This window comes from Plecotus auritus, assembly GCF_963455305.1.
Source record: "Plecotus auritus genome assembly, chromosome: 9".
Classification (NCBI taxonomy): domain Eukaryota; kingdom Metazoa; phylum Chordata; class Mammalia; order Chiroptera; family Vespertilionidae; genus Plecotus; species Plecotus auritus.
This window is the reverse complement of record NC_137783.1, coordinates 20,188,095-20,212,883: the sequence shown is the minus strand read 5'-3', so window position 1 is coordinate 20,212,883 and position 24,789 is coordinate 20,188,095. Positions and strand designations below refer to the sequence as shown.

Sequence of the window (24,789 nt, the reverse complement as noted above, 5' to 3'; positions counted from 1 at the left end):
GGAAACTCACACTGTCCAATGGAAGAATAGAGTCAGAGCCTAGCACATCTTAATCCAAAGATCTCTGAATCCTGGGGTCATTTCTTTCTTTTTTTTTTTAATATATTTTTTTATTGATTTTTTACAGAGAGGAAGGGAGAGGGATAGAGAGTTAGAAACATCGATGAGAGAGAAACATCGATCAGCTGCCTTCTGCACACCCCCTACTGGGGATGTGCCGCAACCAAGGTACATGCCCTTGACCAGAATCGAACCTGGGACCTTTCCGTCTGCAGGCCGACGCTCTATCCACTGAGCCAAACCGGTTAGGGCCTGGGGTCATTTCTTTGCCTGACATTCCTCAGGCTCCACCTTCATCCTGGTTTACAGCCCCTTCAGTTCCGTGTTCTGTAGGTGGTTGGGATCCTCCACTGAGCATTCATGGACTGTCTCCTCAGGTTGGGGAGGTAATCCCTCCCAACTCCTCTGCATCATTGTAATCTCCCCACATGAAAGTCTCCTTACCTATATGACTTCCCCTTTTCTTCTCCTGGGAAATTCTATGGGGAAGACAAGAACCCAAAAGGTTCTAGAAGTAGGTCTCTAGATGTCCAACGGATAAGACTCACTGGTAAGTAGGAAGACATCTAGATATTGCTACTCTTGGATGCTATATTTTTCAGAAATCATGACTATCCAGATGCTTGGGGAAATCATTACCCTCCCTTCCTTTATTCTGTTTGTTATTGACCTTTTTGGTTGTTTAATCACTACAGCACAGATGGGAAGCACAGGGTGTGAGAGGCCCAGTGGGAGATATTATTTCACAGAGCTATGCAGAGCTACATAGCTACACACAGAAACACTGAGTCACAAGCCCAAGCATGATGCTTAGTTAACACACAAAAACATGGGCTTAAAAGGCCAAACACAGGATAGGACTTGGCAGCAGCAGTGGTGGGAACTGTTGCCCTAGAAATAGAGGGAATGTGCAGAGGGGGCCTCTGGGAAGGCAGTGAGAGAGGAGCCTGCTGTCTGATGCTTTAGGACCGCTCTCCCACCATTGTCCTGCCCACCCTTGACTCCCCAGGGGGCTGGAATCACATCTGTGGCGGGCTACAGGTGTTCCCAAATGCCTGCTCCCCCTGTTAGAAGAAAAAGGGACAGACAGGTCATTAGAGGATTTTGTGTCCACTTTCCTTTTATCTGAATCTGATTCTCCAATCCCAGACCATCTCCTAGAGGCCAACGCATCCCTCAGGCCAGAGCAACCACCTTTAGGCCTTGCCCCCACCCCCTAACCTCCTCTATATACTGACTACTGTGAAGAACATGTCACCCCAATAGCCTGAAAACAGATCTCTCAAAAATGTTTTGCCTCCACCCACTGAGTGGAGAAGATGGTAGAGTTCAACTGTGGGGAGCCAAGAGGACTCAGGTGAAGGGCCACTCACCATGCCTGGGGAGGGAGTCAGCTGCCCCTTCCTCTCCAACATTCTTAGCTTTGATCCCACAGCATCAACCTGGGCCAGGACTCCTTCCAGGACAGACTCCAGCTGCAGAACTCTTCTTGTAAGCCTGTTCAGGATTTGAGAGAGACCAAGGAAGCAGAAATATGTGCTTGGGGGATTGAGTGTCTGCAGAGGAAGGAGAACAGAATGGCGTGTGTCTAGATGGGAGAAAAGAAGGTAAGACCCAGCCTTTAGGGAGAATTAAATGGGGGCAGAAGTTCTTCCTAGGTTAGGACAGAGGATTAGAAGGTTGTGAAAGAAGTTCAAGGTAGGATATTTAAACACAGTCAGCCCCAGGTCCCTGGCTGCACGTACGTGTAGAATTCTTCTCCTGAAACCCAGTCACCTGCTCCGGTAGCCTCTAGATCTGATTTGCCTGTTGAACTCCTCACAAGGGACCAGCCCAGGTTCTCAATTTCAGCATTGAGTGCCACCTGATCAAGAAGTCAGAGGTCAGAGAGGAGAAGATGACTTTGGGAAGCCATCAGCTCTGGTTCTAATTCGCTTTCAGGAACAGGCCTTGAGCTATAGTTCTTGCTATGCCCCTTCCCTCTCAAACTCTGGAGACAATGGAATCAGAGTAGTGGCACTGGACACAAAGCTGGCCCAACCTCTGGAAAGGAATCACAACCCAAAGAAATAAAACACGAGCTCCTTGAGGCCTTGATTAATGAGGTGTTCACTAGAGGCCAACTCAGTTTAGGAGAGAAGGAACAATACCAGAATTCCTCGTACTGTCCCTCCTGCCATTAACTTTTTGGTCTACACTAGATAAGGATGAAGCAGGAATACTATGGACAGCTAAGGATAAGAGTTTGAAAAATCTCAAAAAGAAAGAATCATCAGGGATTCTTGAGCAATTGGACCCTTTCCCCCTATAGACTATTTTAGAGCAAATGTTCTTAATCTTGGCTATGCATTCGAATCACCTGGGATGTTTTAAAAAATACTGATTTCTGGGGTCCCCAACTTTTACACACACACACACACACAGTGATTCTGGTCTAGGGTGTGGCCTAAGTATAAAGATTTTTTTTTAATCCTCACCCAAAGATATATTTTTTATTGATTTTAGAGAGAGAGGAAGTGGGGGGGAGAAATATCAATGAGAGATAAATATCGACGGGCTGCCTACTGTATGCACCCCGACCAGATATCAAACCCATAACCTTTTGGTGCATGGATGATGCTCCAACCAACTAAACCACCTGGCCAGGGCTGACTATGAGGACTTTTAAAGGCTCTCATGCATTCTAATATGCAGCAATTTGAGAACCACTATTCTAGAGAGCTCTTTCCTGCTCACCTATTGGAAGATTTTCAGTTTGGGTTTGTGTTCTGGGTGAGTAGACGGGGGTGGGGAGTGGGGGGGGGGGGGTGGGGGGTGAGCAATTTCCTTATTCTACCCCTCCACCACCCAGCTGAGCTCACCCTCTCTTCCTCCAGGTCCTGTTGCATTTGTTTTTGCTCCTTCTCATCCAGGACATGATTCCCATCTTGGTCAAACCTGGTGAAGGTAGCCGTGAGCTCAGTGATCTCGTGCTCTTTGTGCCCTAGTCTGCGGAGAACAGGATGATGAAATAACTTCTGACAAGCTGTGGCTGTGATCTCTTGGTTATGGACTCACTACTCTTTTAGCCAGACTCTGGCAGGAGTCTCATTCTCTAGGGAAGAAAGGGACCACCTCATAGGAAAGCTGGGATCACCAAAGTCTAGCAATTTTTCCCCCAAGAAATCACTTAAGTGCCGAAACCGGTTTGGCTCAGTGGATAGAGCGTCGGCCTGTGGACTGAAGGGTCCCAGGTTCGATTCCGGTCAAGGGCATGTACCTGGGTTGTGGGCACATCCCCAGTGGGAGGTGTGCAGGAGGCAGCTGATCGATGTTTCTCTCTCATCGATGTTTCTAACTCTCTATCCCTCTCCCTTCCTCTCTGTAAAATATCAATAAAATATATTTAAAAAAAAAAAAAGAAATCACTTAAGTCTATTTCTTTCATTCCTGTCTCCTGGTTCAGGCCCTTATGCTCTCCTACAATGCAAAATCTCTTTGCCTTAAATAACCTGCCCTCCATTTCTTCAGCTTCCTCTTTACTCCCTACTTGAAATCCATTCTCTATAATGCAACTAGAGTAATTAATCTTTCTAAAGTATGGGTCTAAATATACCCCTTCCCTGCTTAAAATGCCTCTTGAGCATCCTATCCTTTGGATAGAGTAGTAGTGTTTGAGGCTTTTTCCAATGTGGTCCATTTCTATGGCCTCATCTCCTGCTATGTCCCACCTTTCACTGGATACCTTAGCAATGATCAACTACTTATTATTCAGTGTCTGGCCTACAGCTGGTGCTTACAATATATTTCTTCAGTATTTATTAATATGTTTAACTGGGAAGCTGGGAGAGAATAGCTAAGGAAATAGACCAGTGTTTGTTGGGGAGCATGGAACCAAGATCAGAGTTTTGTGGGAGTGAGCGATGTATACAATGATCATGGAATTATATTACATTACTCCCAAGAGTTGGTTCAACAAAGTCCAGAACATTATAGAACATGGTCATAGACCTTTAAACCAAGGGGACAATTCTGAAGGACAGGATCAGAGCCATATAGGCCAAGGTCAAAAGCCTATTAGCCAAGGGCAGAAACCCATAGGCCAAGACCAGAGGCTTATAGAAAAGGATGTATGGTTGAGGGTCAAGGATTTATAGACCAATATCAGAGAAAGTTGGATCGCTGATTGCTCACTCCCTCAAGGTGTTAGTGAAATCCTCAAACTGGATCTCCTGCTCCCCACCCTGCAGGACCTTCTGCACATCCGAAACCTGTTTCCTCCTGAGACGCAGCTTCAGTAGGGTCTTGTTGTAGCCCTGGAAAGGGAAACAGGAACCAGTTCCCACAGCCTCCTCCTCATCCCTTCCCCTCACCCCCATCCACAGGATTCCAGGCTTCCAGGGACAAATTGAAAGGACACAAGAGCACAGGCCCCTACATTAGTCAGGAACAGACCAGGACATAGAGCCTTGGACATGGGCCCTGATGTAGATATGCAGCTCAAGAGATTGAATAGTTACCTGTTTCAGGAGATCAGAAATCTGTAGCTCATCCTTCTGTCCAGCCAACTCCTCCTTGACCTCTGAATATGTGTCGTTGATGATGGCAAGAAACATGTTCTGGAGGGTAAGGCAGGGATGTGGGTCCTCATGCCCAGACCTACTAATAGCATGGAGCCCACTGGCCCTATTAATGTTCTAGACATGTTCTAAAGGGGCCATGCTTTCAACCCCAGATCTGCAGCCCACTAACCCCTGAATCTCAAGGTCCTCAGAGCCCAGCCTTTCAGCACAGTCATGTTAGTGATGGATCATGGAGTGGTGACCTCACTCCATTGCTACAGTAACTGACCAGAAAGATACTACAACATATGCCACAGTCCCTTCATGTAAGGGCCCACCAAGCACTGAAGCCAGAAACTTTCCAAGGTGTTAATATAATTGTGATCTCCTTATCATCAATCCATGTCTGTATCCCTATCCATTGATCAAATAAAGAAACCTGCTACTTTGTTAATAAAAATCAAACCCTGCCAAAACCGGTTTGGCTCAGTGGATAGAGCGTCAGCCTGTGGAATGAAGGGTCCCAGGTTCGATTCCGGTCAGGGGCATGTAACTTGGTTGCGGGCACATCCCCAGTAGGGGGTGTGCAAGAGGCAGCTGATCGATGTTTCTCTCTCATCGATGTTTCTAACTCTCTATCCCTCTTCCTTCCTCTCTGTAAAAAAAATCAATAAAATATATTTTTAAAAAAAAACAACAAAAAAAATAAATAAAAAATAAAAATCAAACCCAGATATTTTATGGTTGTCAAGAAGAAAGAACAAATACACAACAGTGGTAGTAAAAATAGCTAGTGATCCCCACAGGAAGGGGAGTTTTAGAGAATAGGCGTGGAAGCTTTTAGTCCCTTCTAATGAGGCATTTTTCTCTCTCTTTCCATCCTTGGAGAATACAGGTTTGATGTTAGTGAGGTAGCCTGCAGATTCCCTTATACTGTGCAAACTACCTGACCGTGCTGACCACACTGACCAATCATATTAGCCAGCTCTCAGAAGATCCAGCCCACCCCACAACACACTCCCCATCTTTGATTTAAAAAACCCATTGTAATCTTGAATGCAGAACAGGGAGCGGGTGTCAAAACCCCACCTTGCAGTCCTTCTACATCTCACCCCTCAGATCCCAAATCCCCACCCTGTTCTCAGAAGGACCCTCACCAGAAGCACGAAGAAGACGAAAAAGACATAGGTGACAAAGTAGGCAGGTCCCAGGATGCGGTTGGCATTGTCGATAGCATTGTAGTCAAAGTCCCCAAGAATGATCCGGAACTGAGTGAAACTGAGAGACCAGGTTCTGAGTTTTACCCAGAGCCTAACCATAACCCTGATCCCAACCCATACCCCACCCACTTTCCTAACTGCTCTTTAGTGGACTCAGACAGACCCCTCACTGCACCTCCAACCCAATCTGATAGAGACAGGACAGGATGCACAAATACTTGAGTGCACGCATCTGGGCCTCCAGAGACCCTCACACAGATGCTTTAAGCACAGACATGCCCACATGAATATACCCAGCTTCCCCAAGGATACATACACTCATGGAGTTGGAGGGTGAGGGGCCAGGGAAGAGTGAAGGGGACAGGACACACACATGCACTTGATGAAAGTACTAAAGTTTTCCACTTGGGTCCCAAAAAGCAGGTAGCCGAGCTGGGCGTAGGCGAAAAATACGATGAAGAACATGACAGCGAAGCCCAGGATGTCTTTGGCACAGCGGGCCAGCGTGGAGGAGAGCTGGGTCATGGTTTTGTTGAAGCTGATGTACTTGAATATCTGAAAGGACCATGTTGAAGCAATTAAGAAAGGAAAGAGAAAATCTTTAAACAATCCACTTCAGGGGACTCTGGAGGTCACAGGAGTTGCCAAAACAGGCAAGGAAAATGAGACAAGTATTGAGGAAGGGAGAATGAGTGCACTGAGGTGAAACTGGGAGTAAGGAGTCCCAGGGTACCTTGATCCAGGCAAAGAAGAGGTTGACGGCGTTCATGTTGTTGTACTGGGTCTGCCAGAAGGCGAGGAACTCGAAGTCAGCGTATGTATTTGGCTGCTGCAGGAGCTTCCCCATCAGCCTATTCACCTCAAGAGTTCGGAATATGTGAAAGCCCACAGCTACAATGGAGAGCTGTCATCACAGGGGTTGAGGGGTCAGAAAAGACAAGGGAATCTCAAGGGAAGTCAGCGATGAAGTTATAGAGGTAACACAGGTGGGAAACAAAACATCCTTCATTGCTGAGTTGTTGACTATCAAGTGAAACTGGATAGGATTATTGGGGAGCGTCTTAAAGCCCAAGAGAAGGTTCTGGGGCCAATGGTAAATACCTAGGTTGTAAAGGACCATAGAGAACTGGAGCCAAGTAAGTTTATTTCCCCCACCACTTCCCAGCCTTGGTCAGGAAATTAATGTGTCCTATTAATAGGAATGAGACAAAGATGACGAGGCAGGATATTTTAATATGAGAGAAAAGGCAGGAGTTTCAAGGGGATCATAAAGGCAAGAGACAGATACAGAACAGAGTATCAAGTACATAAAGAAAAGAGCAGGGTCTGGATCAAAGACTAGAGGTAGAAGGGATGCGGGAGACAAGGCTTTCCCAGGGCTGAGTCAGGGGAACATCAGCCTCTTGCTCAGAGAGCCGTTACACAGGGATTTGACCAGAAGTCATAAGGAGGATTTGGGACTCTAAAAGGAATAACTTGGGGCCCCTATCAGGGTAGATCCCCCATCTCCTCCCAATATGTCCCAAGTCCAAGGTATCTGTTCCTCACCAAAATGACCACCAGGTCCAGAATGTTCCAGATGCTGCTGAGGTAGCGAATTCGGTGGACGTGGAGCTCCAGGATCTCCTCCACCACGTAGTAGAAGATGAAGATGCAGAAGATGATCTCACAGCCAATGATAAAGAAGTCCCAGTTGCTGACATAGCGAATCAGCTTAACTGTGCGGATTTGCCAGGATGGGATGGCACCTCCGGTAGCTGGAAACTCCACCACCAGTCTGTGGAAGGAGAGTTGTCTGATGGGGCCTAGGCTGGGACAGTTACTCCCATTCCCTTCTCTCCCTATCCCCAGCACAGGTTGCACGTTTAGGAGAAGGTCTTAAGCAGAGAAGAGAACCAGGAATCATGGATGGAGGGATGCAGTAGGGAAAGGGGACCCACCTCAGAACACAGAAGAGATTGATGTTGGCATTGTAGACTGAGAAGTCAATGAAGACCACCCGAGTGCCCCTGTCTAACCACAGGCTCTCCTGAAGGTCCCGGAGTGCCTCTGCACTGCCCTGTCGGGATCCCGGAAGGTCCAGGTAGTAGCCACCTCCACTGTAGCTTGTGAGCTGGCCCCAGTGAGAAGAGCCCCCCAGCTCATCCTGTGAGTGGTATGTCCACCTGCCGAGGAAGAAGCCATCTAAGCAGATGTCTGAGTCAACCTAAAGCTGATCTCCCAAGGCAATGGCAATACTTTATGATTATCTGGGCTTTACAGTTTCATACATATTATATATACACATCACATATATAAGGTCTCCCAAAAAAATGTATACACACTTTGAATAAGTAATTCCAATGTTTCTTTTCTGATTTAACCCATTGAAATTAATAATTATACATTTTTGGGACACCCTGAATGTATATTTCACATAGATCATCTTTTTTGTGTTTAACATCTGTTATAGAACTGAGGATAAACATTATTCACATTTTGCAAATGAGGAAACCAAGACTCAGAGGTGTCTGAGATTATCCAGCTAGTTAGTGGCAAAACTGAAACTCAAATGTAAATCTCCTAATTTTTCATGATATCACCCAAGACTATGGATGACATACCCAAGCTCCACTTTTGACCCCACCCTGAGTAGTCCCTTTACAGGAATCACCTGGCCCATATAATACAAAAAAGTCCCTTTCTGTTCTTGTGGTCATGTACCTAGCTGGGTAACCTCATGACTGTTCTGATTACAAACTTTCTATCCTGGACCCCCTTTCTTTCCTGTCCTAGCCATACTTTCCCCCTTTCTCCCCTAATTTGTCATCCATACTTGATTCCTTGCTGCTCTCCCTATCAGTTCCAAGGGTCAGACTTCCAACCATGACTCATATGACAGTATTGATGCTCCATCAATTCTCCATATTCTCAAGTGACTTCTGGGCAAGAAAAAAATGCCGTCTCTGGCAGGAATGCCTCCATAGTAAGGCAAATGTGACTGTAACCTGTGTGTGGAAACAAGTCCCGAGGCTATGGCTCAGTCTGCTAACGTACCTTCTCTGTTCCTGAATGACTTAGACCAAAGTCTCCAAACAGCCAAAGTTGGGACTCAGAGAGATACTCCTCCCCATTTCTCTGAGTACCCCAAGGCTCGGCCTCTACTTTTCCCTATGGCTCTGTGGAAGTGGTTTCCAAACCTTGGGATGGTGTCAGGCCCAGAGGGGCAAGCCCTATAATATTGGTGTGGGAACTCACGCTGTGCCATTGAGGGGCCCAAAGGGGAGTTGCTCTTCTTTGTCCGGAGAGTAGACGTCATAGCAGCTCACAATGTCCTCTTGGAAGTCCTCATGTACCACACAGGAGTCATTGCGGACCCTCAGCTGCCGCAGCCTTGGAACCCCCAGCAGCAAGTTCTCATAATAGATGAAGGAGTGGGAGCCATGGCCCAGGCTCTGGTTGTTGTACCATTTGGTCCAATACAAACTGTCCAGTAGTGGGCCCTGGGCAAACTAGACCACAAGCAGGGTTGAGCCTGACCCAGCCTCATCCTGACCTCTACTCTTAGAATGACCTTTGCCCTCACTCCCTGTTCCCCCACCTTGTCTCTAGTCTGCTTCTGTTGGACTCCTCAGCTGACCCATGAACCTTAATCTGATCTTGACCTGTGGCCTTACTCTTTATTTAATATGTATTTAGAAGTTCAGTCTTACTTCTGACTTCCCATACTAGTCTAATTACTGGCTTGATGCCCTGATCATCATCCTGATCTCTCACCTACCTCCACCTTAACTCTCATCTGACTCATTAATTCTTTCATGACTCTTTGATTCAGTCTGATGCTGGAATGATCTGGTCTCTGGATATGGTCTAATCCATTGTCTGACATACCTGAACTCTGGCCTGTATGTGGCCTCATCCCTCAGGCCATTGAGAAGGAGAGGTTATGTCATACTCACATCCCAGAAGTCTGCCATGCTTCTGATGGCCTGGAAGGAGACTCTGGTGTCTGATGGGGTATGTAAGAAGAGCTCAGACATGACTTTGGTATAGTAATAGGCACTGGAGCTTGTCATCCCATAGGTCACTACAAACGAAACCAAAAGGCATTTTTCTCACTGTTCCCATCTCCATTCTCCAGAAACAACAACAACAACAACAACAACAACAACAACACACAGGAAAACTCCATTGCCCTTGGGCCAGCAATGCTACCTAGATAGAAGTATATCGGACCCACCCCCTAGAGTTGACTGGGGGGGCTGATGGTGGCACTGGGGAAACCAGGGACTGCATTAAGGAAGAGTTGTGGCTACAAGGTCTCCTCCTTCTCTCCTAACTCACCTCAGAGAGACTGAACTCCACTCAGTAATTGTCTCTTGACATTGCCATTCTGAAAATTCATTTTTCTCTTCCTGAACCAGCTTAACTTCCTAGTTCTCACTCCCTGGAGCCAAGAAATTTTCATCTTCTGCGTCAGATAGTGCTTCATTTTATTTGTCTTATATTTATGCCCTTGGGAAAGTGCCTGAAAATTCTAGAGTACTCCAAGGCCTTGGCCAAACACCTTACAATGGAGATGTGGTCTCCTGGACCCTGGAGTCAGTTTGCAGCCATGGGGGTCAGAGGTAAGCATGGTACCTCTGGCCCCATTGCATCCTGATGGGCACAGTTGTCACCTGAGAGAGGAACTCAGAGCATCACAGATAAAAAAAAAAAAAAAAAAAAAAAAAAAAGAGACCTGACCTTTGTTCTGAAGAACTGGATCTCTACCAACCACCCTAAGACAGACACCCAGTCTAAAGCAGGGCTGTCAAGGGAAAGTATAAGTTTTCTGGTTAAAAGGCAGAATTTGAAGAGTATAGCCATTTATTTTACAGATTGATCCTTAATGGATTCCTTAATTTGCTAATATTATGATTTATTTTGTTGCTAAATATTTTAGCTAGGTCCTGAAAGAGAAAGAAAGATTAAAGAATTATGGTAGATTAAAAGAAAGTAAAGAAACATGACAACTAAATGCAATGTGTGCATTTAGTTAAGATTATATACTGGACCATAATTTTTTTCTTTTGCTATAAAAGCTATTAGTGGAATAATTGGTGAAAGTATAATAAGGTCTATTTATTAGATGATAGTATTGAGTCATTGATAATTTTCTGACTTTGATAAAAGAATGTCCTTGTTTTCAGAAAATATACATTGAAGTATAGGAGTAATGAGACATTTTTATCTACAATTTACTCTCAAACAGTTGTATGTATATGTAGATAGATATCTAGAGAGAATGATACAGGGAAAGCAAGCATGGTAACGTGTTCCTATTTGAGAAATCTGGGTGAACGAAGCTAAGAATACTTTGTATTACTCTTTTTTTTTTTTTTTTTAAATATATTTTATTGATTTTTTACAGAGAGGAAGGAAGAGGGATAGATAGTCAGAAACATCGATGAGAGAGAAACATCGATCAGCTGCCTCCTGCACACCTCCTGCTGGGGATGTGCCCGCAACCAAGTTACATGCCCTTGACCGGAATCGAACCTGGGACCTTTCAGTCCGCAGGCTGATGCTCTATCCACTGAGCCAAACCGGTTTTGGCTGTATTACTCTTGCAACTTTTCTGTAAGTCTGTAATTACATAAAAAAATGTTTAAATAGGGTTTGCTGGCCTCTAATGGGCAATTCCCTTTTAAGAATTTTCCTTTTCAAATCTTGGGTTACATTTTATCCTACCACCCCATCTGGAAAAGGTATGACTTGGGGTGGACTGGAGCTTGTCCATAATCTTGGAGGGTAGAGGGGCCAATATGGCCTCACATTAGACACAAATAACATCATACTTTTCCAAGGGGCACATCAGCAAAGAAGGAAGCTTGTTACTTCACATTTTCCCATTTCATTCCACGAAGTCCAATAAATGACTTTACTTCTCTTTAACCCAAATCTGTGATTACCCATTCTAAGTATCTGGAAGACTCAGACTCAATTTTCTGGATCTGGAAAATGGGCTGGAAAACAAATTTCTGCCTCCTGAGAGCCCATTCCATTACACAGTTAGAGCTAATGGTCAGTGAGCTGAACTTTTCCTAATGACCATCGGCTGATTAAATTGTTGCGCCTTCACAATAGCCACTAGGTGGTACTCGTTGCCATAGCTTTTCCTCTAAGTCTCTAAATCTGTTACTGCTCAGAATTAACATTGCTTTGAACTGGTTGTCAACTCATTTTTTAAATTTATTTTTAATATATTTGTATTGATTTCAGAGAGGAAGGGAGAGGGAGAGAGAGATAGAAGCATCACTGATGAGAGAGAACTGTTGATTAGCTGTTTCCTGCAACCCTTGCATGTGCCCTGACCGGGAATCAAACCATGACCTTCTGGTTCATAGGTCAATGCTCAACCACTGAGCCACTCTGGCTGGGCTAAATCCCTATTATTAAGGTTGAGCTGGCTCATATCACTTCACCCTCAGATGAAAAGAACTTTGTAACTCTCTGTGTCTGAATGGGCCATAGTAACTGAGTATGCTAGGAAAGGCATGAAATCGTCATCCTATGGCCATTCCTAATCTTTGGCAACCACTTCTAGAGGGCTAGCCTTTCTGATCCTTCATAAGCATTATTCTGATGCTTTCAAACAGATCTCAGTTTTCTAGTGGGTTAAATTTTACTTTTCAATATTTTTTAAATTTATGCCTTGATGTGAAATGACAACTGATATTTATTGAAAGCTCACTTATGCTAGGCACTATACAAAGCACCTTATTTGTTTTTCACCAATCTCACATTATTCTCATTTGATATATAAGGAAATCAAGGCTTCCAGAGATTTAAGTATCTTGACCTATCTTGCCAAAGGCACATGGCTAATATCAGGTTAACAGGTTGTACTATTATATGAACCAAGGCATCTTATTCCAGATTCCATACTCTCTCCATTACCATTGTGCCTTCACTAATGTCATAGTTCTATATAACCAATTATTTTCTGCCATCATTATGTAGCTGTACCACATAAGAAATAGAAGCTCACCCACAATTTCCTAAACCTCCAATATACTTCTGTTCCTTCCCTTGTCAATTCTAGGAATGCTCAGTTAAGAAAGATAACTTAAAAAAAAGAAAGAAAGGTAATTTTTATGGAGGTTCCTCAAAAAATTAAAAATAAAACCACTATATCATATGATCTAGCAATTCCACTTCTGGGTAGTTATCCAAAGAAAATGAAATCACTATCTTGCAAAGATATCTGCACCCCTATGTTCACTGCAGCATTATTTACAATAGCCAAACAACTTGTATATTCATCAACAGATAAGTGGATAAAGAAAATGTGCTGTATATAAATACAATGGAATATTATTCAGCCATCAGAAAAGGAAATCCTGCCATTTCAACAATGTGGATGGACCTTGAAGGCATTATGTTAAGTAAAATAAGTTAGACAGAGAAAGACAAATACTGTATGATTTTACTTATATGTGGAATCTTAAAAAACAAAAACAAACAAACAAACTAAAAAACCCCACCCCAAAACACCAAACTCATAGATGCAGAGAACAGACTGATGGTTGTCAGAGGCAGGAGGTGAGGGGGGTGGGTGAAATAGTGAAGGTGGTCAAAAGGTACAAACTTCCAGTTATAAGATAAGTCCTGGGGATGTAATGTACAACATGGGGACTACAGTTAACAATACTGTATTATATATTTGAAAGTTGCTAAGAGAGTAAATCTTATCTTAAAAGTTCTCATGACAAAAAAATTTTAACTATGCATGTTGATGGATGTTAATTTATTTGGTAATTATTTTGCAATACATACATATATCAAATCAGATTGCACACCTAAAATTAATACAATATTAGATGTCAATTATATCGCAATAAAAAAAGAAAAACATCTTCTTCCTGATCTCCAAGCTTACTTCAACCTCTTTTGTTAATGCAAGATTCCACCAATCGATGGACAGAACCTTAAAATCCACTAAAAGAAGGTAGAGTGAGCCTGGCCAGTGTGGTTGAGCCAACACTGGTTGAGTGTTGACCTATGAACCAGGAGGCCATAGTTCGATTCCCGTTTTGGGTACATGCCTGTGTTGTGCTCAATCCCCAGTGTGGGGCGTGCAGGAAACAGCGATCAATGATCAATGATTCTCTCTCATCATTGATATTTTTCTCTGTCCCTCTCTTTTCCTCTCTGAAATCAATAAAAATATATTTTAAAAAAAGAAAATAGAGTGATATAGGCAGGCAATTTGCTTATAACCAGTGATGGATAAAGAGCATCCAATTGATGTTAATTGGCATGTAGTCACAAGTCACAAAGGCCAAGGGTCTCTGCCCACCTCCCCAACTCCATGGTGATCAGACCCAGCCTTGTCCTGGCTCAGAGCCACTCCTATACAGGGCCAGTTCCAGGTGCACCTTTGAGATAACAATATTGTCTCCTAAAACAAACAGCTATTGTTTCCACACAAAGACCTTCAATGTTTTCTCCATCAACAAAAGGCTACAGCCATCCTGCCAAGAAGACAAAGGACTGGAAGCTGTTTCATAAATGTCATGATGGTGAGAGGGGAGGGGTGGAGGCAGAAAGATCATTCTCCAGCACTTTCTCTGCCTGGGAATAGAACCAACTCCACCTATCAGGGACAATTCTGAATTACTGATCATTACTCAACTATTTATAATGACAATAATAACAGCTTCCTAATCTGTGGAACAGAAATAATCATATCTATTTCTTACAGGACTGTTGTCAGGATCGAATGAGATAAGAGTTGTGAAAGCTCTTTGTAAGGTTTAAAGGGTTACATACTGTTAAGGTTATTATGAGAAGACTGATGGTTCACCCACATTGCCTGCATTAAAAAGATAGCTCCACTTTAGCCAGATGAGATACCAAATAGCCCTGGTGTCTAGTTCCACCTAGTTCCTAGAATAAAGCATAGGGAGAAGAAATGTGGTCAGTATGGCTGACCATTATAGTTTTCGAGGGCCCATCCCAGGCCAAAGTGCCGTGCAAGTGATGGCTAACTTCCTTGGCTGTTTTCAGTCCCAGGAACCAGATCCTGGAAATGAGCCCCCTGGTGGTTGTCCCACACCTAGGGTCTAATGCTCCGAACTTCATCCCCCAATTGCTCAGTTGCCCCTCTTAACACTTGTCTTCCTTATGCAATTAACACAAAAATAAATGCACCCAATAAATTAAAGCATGAAAAAAGTGTCCATCCTCACTAGTGATCAGGACAAATAAATTAAGGCAAATTGCACCATTTGACGCTTATTTAATAATTAAAACTATAAATGAAAGTATCCAATGTCAGTGAGCTTGTGACAAAATTGGTACTAGCAGCATAATAAATGTGTATGATCCCTTACAGAGGCAAAATGACAACACATAGAAAGCACTGAGAAGATAGTCCTACCTTTTGGTCTAGTAATATCTCTCCCTGGAAATTCCCAAGGAAATAATTCAACAAAAGTGAAAAAAAGCCACAAGGACAGATATATTTACCTATAATAGGCAAATATTGAAATAAGAAGAGAAATGCTTTAGTTAATTGTGGAATGACTGTAATCATTAAAATGAAAATATAAAAACTACTTACAAATATGAGGAAATGTTTATGATATAAATGTAAGTGAAAGTGTAAAATATGATACAACTAGGTAAAATGTGTAAATATATGGATAAGGATTGGTAATGTGAAAATATCTTTGGTGTTGTGGTGGTAAATTATAGGTGAATTGTATTTTAAGATTTTTTAAAATGTTTATGTCAGCTTTTAATATATTTTTTATTGATTTCAGAGAGGAAGGAAGAGGGAGAGAGAAACAGAAACATCAATAATGAGAGAGAATAATTGATCAGCTGCCTCCTGCATGCCACATACTGGGAAGTGAACCCAAAACCCGGGCATGTGCCCTGACAGGAAATCAAACTGTGACCTCCAACCACTGAGCAACACTGGCAAGGCTTTATCAGTTTTTAACTACAGCAATACAAAGAAAAGAAAGCAATCAGGTAGTAGAATTCTATCAAGATTCTGCTTCTGTATGGTAGGGCAGGGAGCTGTTCTTGCTAAGATGTTGATGGGTTGTTGAGACTAATGTGTGACACATCTTCAGAGAGACTGTAGTAGACTCTAGCAGATAACAACCTCAGAATTTGAGTCAGTCCAACAGACACTGAATTGGATTCCTGCTTCTGCCACTTACTGACTGTGTGGCCTTTGACAAGCTATTTCACATATCTAAACCTTTCCTAAAATGTAAAATGGGAGTGATGACAGAACCAATTTCATGGGCTCATCTGGAGCAATCAATGAGCTAATGTAGATAGCATAGTGCTAGGCACATTGAAAAATTATTCAATAAAGACTTGTTGTTTGTGCTGTTAATGATGATGGTGGTGGTGGCGGTGAAAAAATAGGGTCTTCTGGAGAAAATGCCTTAACTTAAAGGTCTAATGTCAGAAGTGGATGCTGCTCAAATGACACCATCCTATATGTGGAGCAAACTACAAACCAGGTATTTTAAAAATAGACTTTACCTTTTAGAGCAGTTTTAGGTTCAAAGCAAAATTGTGTGGGAAGTGCAAGGATTTCCTACACATCCCTTACCCCTATATAGCATAGCCTCCTCCACTATCAAAATCCCACACCAGAGTGGTACATCTGTTACAATCATGAACCTACATTGGCACAGCGCTATCATCCAAAGCCCATAGTTTACATCAGGATTCACTCTTAATGCTGCACATTCTATGGGTTTGGACAAAAGTTCAACATGTATCCATCATTATCATATCATACAAGTAGTTTCAGTACCCTAAAAATCCCCTGTGCTCCATTTATTCATCTCTCCCTCTCCTTGACCCCTGGCAATGGCTGATCCTTTCACTATCTCCATAGTATTTCCTTTTCCAGAATGTTATATAGTTGGAGTCATACAGTACATAGCCTTTTCAGATTGGCTTCTTCCTTGAAAGGTATTTTTACAACCATCTAAAAGCTCAAGTTAGTGTTTTGAAATTTCATTCGGTAATACAAAGATGAATTTAGTAACCAGTAGTAACCAGTGATTGTGTTAAATTCTTTATACATGTAATCTCCATAATATACTAGTAAGTGTTATTATCCTTGTTCTACCAAAAAAGGAACTACCTAAGGTCACAAAACCAGTAAATGGCAGAGTTGGTATCTGAATCTAGTTTGCCTGACTTCAGTGTTCACATATTTCCATTATGCCACAGTGTTTACCCTAATACCGAACATGGGCCCTGGAGCATCTGAGCCCATCACAGGAGCTGACAGAGCAAAGCACACTGGTAAGGGTGCATGTCCAACCACATGGCACTGCAGCTCTTAGAAGACAGCATCCTGATAGACCAACGCAGCAGCCACCCTGCAGATTTGCATCCCTATTCTTAGGCAGAAGAGCTTAGTCAGTATACCTTGTCAGAACACTACTAGCCAACTTAGATGGGTCTAGTTACGTGCTTCTTAACCATTTTGCATTATTCGCCAACCCAAGAGCCTCTTTAGACATTTTCTTTTTAATCATTCCCCTCCCCAATTAACTTTTTTTAAAAAATAAATCTTTATTGTTCAGATTATTACAGTTGTTCCTCTTCCCGCCCCCACAATAGCTCCCCTCCACCCAGTTGCCACCCCACCCTCTGCCTTTACCCCCCACTACTGTCCTCATCCACAGGTGTATGATTTTTTTAAAAAAATATATTTTATTGGTTTTTTACAGAGAGGAAGGGAGAGGGAGAGTTAGAAACATCAACGAGAGAGAAACATCGATCAGCTGCCTCCTGCACACCCCCCACTGGGGATGTGCCCGCAACCAAGGTACATGCCCTTGACCGGGATTGAACCCAGGACCCTTCAGTCCCCAGGCTGACGCTCTATCCACTGAGCCAAACCGGTTAGGGCCACAGGTGTATGATTTTTGTCCAGTCTCTTCCTGCACCCCCCCACACCCCCTTCACCCCAAGAATTGTCAGTCTAGTCCCTTTCTATGCCCCTGATTCTATTATATTCACCAGTTTATGCTGTTCATCAGATTTTTTATTCACTTGTTGATAGATATGTATTTATTGTCACTTTGTTGTTCATAATTTTCATCTTTACCTTTTTCTTCCTCTTCTTTTTTTTTTAAATATACTTTATTGATATTTTACAGAGAGGAAGGGAGAGGGAATAGAGAGCTAGAAACATCGATGAGAGAGAAACATTGATCAGCTGCCTCCTGCACACCTCCCACTGGGGATGTGCCCGCAACCAAGGTACATGCCCTTGACCGGAATCGAACCCGGGACCCTTCAGTCCGCAGGCCGACGCTCTATCCACCAAGCCAAACTGGTTTTGGCCTTTCTTCCTCTTCTTAAAGAATACCCTTCAGCATTTCATATAATACTGGTTTGGTGGTGATGAACTCCTTTAGCTTTTTCTTATCTGTGAAGCTCTTTATCTGACCTTCAATTCTATATGATAGCTTTGCTGGGTAGAGTAATCCTGGTTGTAGGTTCTTGCTATTCATCACTTTGAATATTTCTTGCCACTCTCTTCTGGTCTGCATAGTTTCTGTTGAGAAATCAGCTGACAGTCATATGGGTACTCCCTTGTAGGTAACTAACTGTTTTTCTCTTGCTGCTTTTAATATTCTCTCTTTGTCTTTTGCACTTGGCATTTTAATTATGATGTGTCTTGGTGTGGTCCTCTTTGTTTGGGGTTCTCTGTGCTTCCTGGACTTGTAAGTCTATTTCTTTCACCAGGTAGGGGAAGTTTTCTGTCATTATTTCTTTAAATAGGTTTTCAATATCTTACTCTCTCTTTTCTTCTGGCACCCCCATAATTCTGATGTTGGTACGCTTGAAGTTGTCCCAGAGGCTCCTTACACTATCTTCATATTTTTCGGATTCTTTTTTCTTTTTGCTTTTCCAGTTGGGTGTTTTTTGCTTCTTCGTATTTCAAATCTTTGACTTGATTCTTGGGATCCTCTAGTCTGCTGTTGGATCTCTGTATATTATTCTTTATTTCAGTCAGTGTATGCTTAATTTCTTTTTTTAAAATATATTTTATTGATTTTTTTACAGAGAGGAAGGGAGAGGGATAGAGAGTTAGAAACATCGATGAGAGAGAAACATCGATCAGCTGCCTCCTGCACACCCCCTACTGGGGACATGCCTGCAACCAAGGTACATGCCCTTGACTGGAATCGAACCTGGGACCTTTGAGTCCGCAGGCTGACACTCTATCCACTGAGCCAAACCAGTTTCGGCAGTGTATGCTTAATTTCTAATTCATATTCTTGACAGTCTCAGTGGTTTCTAGAAGATTCTTGAGTAACCTTATAACCATGGTTTTGAATTCTATATCCAGTCGTTTGCTTTCCTCCATTTCTTTCATTTGTGACCTGTTTCTTTGTCTCCGCATTTTAGCTGCTTCCCTGTGTTGGTAGTGTGGCTTTGTGTGCTTGGTGTCCTATAGGGCCCAGTGGCTCAGCCTCCCCAGTTACCTGAGGTGGACACTCTTGGTGTACCCCTTTGTGAGCTGTGTGCACAGTCTTGTTGTAGTTAAGCCTTGATTGCTGTTGGTATCATTGGGAGGAATTGACTTCCAGGTCAATTGGCTGTGAGGATCAGTTGTGTCTATGATGGGAGAACTTATATGCTGGAGACACCCTTATGGGGCAAGACTTGCTTCAGTGGGGTTTTGGCGCTCACTGAGTCTGCCCCCTGAGTGTGTCTCTTATGGATCTGAAGAGTTGTAATCTAGATAGTCTCACTCTGACCACTGGGTACACTGGCTCTTGGATCTCCAAGGAGGTGCAAAGTCAGCCACTGCCTGAGGCCACCCAGCAGGAGCTACAGAGAGATCTGAAGATTCCTCCTCTTTGTTTGGGTTTTGGAGGTGCCCAGATGAGGCCCAGCTGTGAAGCAATGCAAGCTGCTGTCCAGCCTTGGGCTTTCTTTTAGAGGCTCTGGGGCTCTCTGACCCAGCTACAGTTTATTTGGTTTTAGATTGCAAAAGGCCAGGCCATCCATATGCAAAAGCCTCTGCTCACAGCTTGGGTGGGCTTGTAAATTGGGTGGGGTGGGGGTCTCAGAGAATCACCAGGGCAGAGCAAAGAGCAATGGCTGACTGTCAGCCCTGCCCCAGAGAGGTCCTCAGGTCTCTGTGTCCCGCGGCACCGTGCAGGAACAATGATCACTGCAAGCACCTCTGAGAGAAAGCTGCCCTCATGTTCCAACCTGATGCCAGACAGTCCAGTTTCTCCCCGTATGAGTCTGGGTCCCCAGAGTCTCGCCCAGAACTGGAGTTCAGAGCAGTCAGGAGCTTGTATCTCCCTCCCGATTGAAAAAGACAACAGCGTACTCAGTTGCCAGCCCTTTTCTGCATGCATGCCTCCGTACCTCCACACTTCACTTCTGCACCTCCACACCTCCTCCCAGTCTCAGTGTGCTTTTCTCTTTCCTTCTAGTTGTATAAATCCCACTCAGCCAGCCTTCCCGTGGTTCTGGATGATATCCGTTTTGTCTTTTAGTTGTAGTTTTGAAGTGGTTGTGTGAGGTAGCAAGTTCAGGTGTTTTCCTATGCCGCCATCTTGGTTCCTCCCCCAATTAACTTTTAATACCACATATATACTCTTATTTGCTTGTGTGTGGTGGCCTTTTCAGAGGGCCAAAAACTATTGTAAAACTTAAGTTATTTTGCCTTTGAAGAAACTATTTGCACCCCCTTAGGGTTTAGGAAGGCTGACAGGATGTTGAGATGTCAGTGAGGTGAGGTTAATGTACAAGACTGGATGGTGTCTGAAAATTTGCCTGAAAAAAATGAAGAGGCCTGGAGAGGATGGGAGCTAGGAAACTAGTATTAGTACTCTTTTACTGAATGCTGTAGGAACCATCCTATCTAATAAAAGAGTAATATGCAAATTGACCATCACTCCAACACACAAGATGGCCACCCCATGGGTCAAAGATGGCCACCACAAGATGGCCAGCAGGGGAGGGCAGTTGTGGGCAATCAGACCAGCAGGGGAGAGCAGTTGGGAGGGATCAGGCCTGAAAGAGAGGGCAGTTGGGGGTGATCAGGCCTGCAGGGGAGGGCAGTTGGGGGGGACCAGGCCTGCAGGGGAGGACAGTTAGGGGCAACCAGGCCTGCAGGGGAGGACAGTTAGGGGCAACCAGGCCTGCAGGGGAGGGCAGTTGTGGGGGGACCAGGCTGGCAGGGGAGGGCATTTAGGGGTAATCGGGCCGGCAGGGGAGCAGTTAGGCGTCAATCAGGCTGGCAGGGGAATGGTTAGGGGGTGATCAGGCTGGCAGGCAGAAGTGGTTAGGCGCAATCAGGTAGGCAGGCAGACGAGCAGTTGGGAGCCAGCAGTCCTGGATTATGAGAGGGATGTCCACCAGGATCGGGCCTAAACAGGCAGTCGGACATCCCTTGAGGGGTCCCAGATTGGTGAGGGTGCAGGCTGGGCTGAGGCATACACCTCCCCATGCACAAATTTCGTGCACCGGGACTCTAGTCAGAATATGAAAGCCTCCAATTTCTTTTTCATAAGAAAGTTCTTGAGGGGGCTGGCACTTTGTGGACAGGGAATTCTCAAAGTCAAAGGCAGTTAATGACACACCCTCAGGTAGTTTAATGGTTTCAAGGTCCTTTAGTAAGAGCCCAACTCTATAGGAGTTGGAGGTTTTCAGAGGTTTAAAGGTATCAGATTAATTCTCTATCACCCTCCATTACATGTTGGATTCATGACACTGCAGTATAGTTTTATGATGTCTGTTGTGAGTTGAAAATAATAGTAGGTATTGTTTATCATGTGCTAGGTGCTGCACTAAGCATATTAGTGGGCCATTTTATTTAACCTTTACAACAATCTCGTCAGCCAGGTATGATCATTCTCCAAGACTAACAGAGGTTAGCAAACTTGCTCCAGATCACACAGCTGATAATTGAAAGTGCCAGACCTTGAACCCATTTGGGCTTCAGGGAGTCACATAGATGTAAACGGCTCAAGAGAAGAAAGTTCTAAAAAGGAGAAGGTAAGCCCCTGAAAGGCCCAAGAATCAGCCATCTCTGTATCCCTCAGTCCAAAATCTGGCACAGAGGATGGGGCTCCATGAATGGATGGAAATAGAGCTGCCCTGCAGTAGAATGTGTTCCCCATGAAACAACGAGATCCCCATGGACACTCCCCACAATAGGGCTGGTTTGACACTAGATAGAGCACTATAGAGGGGATCACAGAGAAGGGATTTTTGCATCCTTAAACTTGATGACCTCTAAAGCTCACACGTCCTGTAATTATTGGACTGAGTCTATGATTCAGACTTTGGGAAGTCACAGCTCACCTAGCATTCAGCAGTGCATTGAGATCTTAAAAAGTGGAGAACATGGGTAGATAGGACTTATGGGCTCCAGAACCCACGCTTACAGAGGAGTCAGAAGTGGCACACCATAATTCTGGGGAGCTAGAAACCTCTCAATCTTGCTCCAAAGGCTAATCTGGAAAAACAGACGTTCAAATCATTTACTGTAGAGAAAGGCTCTGCCTGTGGGTTTCAGCTGCTGTCATGGGATCTGAAAAAGAAGAGGAACACACTCCTTCCTAGCAGATGGTGAAAACAAAAATCAATATGTCAACAAATGAGTTTCTGATAGTTGTTTGCTGAAAGCAATAAAATGAGCCCTACAAAATGCACCCTGTGGGGTTGACCGTTGTTCCCCACATGCACTGTCTCTTTTCAGTCCGTGATGAGGGTCCATGGTAAACACTCAGAATTGCCCCCTCTGTCCCCATGGAGTGAGTCCCAAAGTACAGGTAGATGCAAGTGCTCAGCTTTCTGGAGGGCTCACACAAATGTGGGTGACTCACAAAGATAACAAATTTTTCTATCAACACTGATATCAGACCTTCAGATTCCACTTTCAAAAGAGTCATGCATCCTAAAAACAACAATAAAAACCAGAGTCTTCTGTGGGGCATAAGGTACCTATTGATGGAGGTACCTTAGTTGTACAATCCAAGGATCAGCTTTAATCAAAACACACACACACACACACACGCACACACGCACAATTCTATGAAATTAGCCAAACCTCACTTGTTGTGCAAGTTTTTAAAGAAGTAATTACCTGAGTATAAAGCACCCTTATCTATAGGCTTTACAGAATCTTTTGGGTCCAACTTTATTATTATTTACATTTCTTTGCTTCTATCCTTTTGTGATTCACCATTTTATCTTTTCACTTGCTTCTCTCAAAAACAGATCTCCCCAGTGTGAGTCTATAGCTAGAGCTTCGCACCTTCCCTGTGGCCTGGTGGTCTCGTGTATGGGAGAACCTAAATTGCATCGACCATCACCACACTATTTGCATCTCCAAACACACCCCTCCACCCGCTTTTTTTTTTTTTTCAGGGATCTGAACTCTAAGACCTGCTGAATCTTTTTCTTCCTTCCTCTAAAGATACATGGAACAGACATAGTATAATAACCATGTGAAACCCACCAAAGTATGTTTCCCAAACAGAAAGGAGTGGTCTTCTCCCAAACTCAGCAACTAGTTCTTTTTAAACATAATATCTTCAGCTGAAAAGGTCATAAATAGAATTTTGTTATTAATATCAAGATCCCAGGACACAGCCTGCTCACACGGGTAGATGCCGTCCCCAAGATGTTGCCTGCAGAAGTACGTACACAGATGCTGTACACATAGTTGCTTCTCACAGACAGATGTTATTGTACACAGAGACAGATGTTACTCACAGAGACAGATGTCCACCAGGAACACGATGTACACCAAAAGCTCCCGCAGGGTGGTCTTGACATAAAGTTCCCGGTTCTCAGCTGTATTCTCAGTCAGGGTTGTCCCCCAAAGTCCTAAGAGGCATTGGAGAGATGCCCAGGATCCTCAACAGCAGGGTCCCTCCAGTTATCCCACCCATCAGTTCCTGTATTTTACTCCCATTTCCATCCCAGCCCCTTTCCTCACTCATCATCTATCCCTTGGCTGAATCTAGCTACTCTAACCATGCCTATTCTCCTCCATCAAAGCCCCCAAATGAAGGCATGGAAAGAAGGCACTTGGTCCAGGTGGGACAGAGCATCATCAGATCCATGTCTTTCCTTAAACTAGCTCCCATGTACCCTTCTGGGCCCCCAGGTGATGACCGTGCCAGGCTTCCCCTCTGGGGAACATGGGCTGGCTCCTGTGTTCTAGGGCATGCAGCTCTAACAGACAACTCACAAACCTCAGAGACATGAGAGTCCACCTCTTCTTCAGATCATTTCCCCCCACCAAAAAGCTCTTGGTGACCCCTTCCCCTGACTCCAGTATCCTAGGAAAACCCTCCCCCGCCAGCTACCTCTGATGCCCCGACGAATCTGGAGGCAGCAGGTGGACACCAGGGTCCTGTGTGCCTTCTCCTGGGGTCTGTCTTCAGGTTTCGTGGCCTGGGGCTGGGGGGGCACCGCACTGGAGATGGTGCAGATCCTCAGCGTCCCGTGTGGGGAGGGGGGACCACTATAGGCGGGGTTGTCCCAGGCTTCGCTCCCCAGATTTTGCAGCTCCTGCCCCTCGGGACTTTCCACAGCATTCATGGGGAATGAGGTGGGGACCTGACACCTCAGGTATCTCTCTCACCTGAGAAAGAGGGAGCAAAGGCCCAGCCCAGCCTGGCCAGCAGAGAGCAAAGGGAGTCTGAGAGCAGCTGGTCTCACCCAACCTCTGCCTCCTGCCTTTTGTAGGGGAAAACCTGTGGCCGCTGTGGGGAGGGAACAAAAGGAGGGGCGAGGGGAGGGGAACCATCAATCCTGTCAGGGACTCTCTTTCTCTCCCTTCTGCTGCAGGTCCCAGGGGAGAAGGAGAAAGGGGTGGGAGGGATCTGTGAGGCAGGGGTTTAAGGAACTCTTTTTTTGAGAAAAGGGAAAACGAAGAAGATGTGAAGACTCGGGTGGAAGGAAGGAGG

General features: G+C 44.4%; 1 protein-coding gene across 1 annotated transcript; it reads right to left on the bottom strand.

Annotated features, from left to right (window-relative positions):
• Positions 1-951: 951 nt before the first annotated feature.
• On the bottom strand, positions 952-24,421 carry PKD2L1 (polycystin 2 like 1, transient receptor potential cation channel; the record flags this gene model as incomplete). The annotated part of the gene is given in 16 exon segments (XM_080687771.1): positions 952-1,095; positions 1,099-1,124; positions 1,430-1,557; positions 1,806-1,924; positions 2,922-3,048; positions 4,234-4,355; positions 4,560-4,658; positions 5,759-5,879; positions 6,195-6,376; positions 6,555-6,725; positions 7,370-7,672; positions 7,674-7,986; positions 9,059-9,312; positions 9,760-9,887; positions 23,588-23,701; positions 24,187-24,421. Coding segments are annotated over 16 exon segments (2,586 nt in total).
• Between the last annotated feature and the right edge of the window lie 368 nt (positions 24,422-24,789).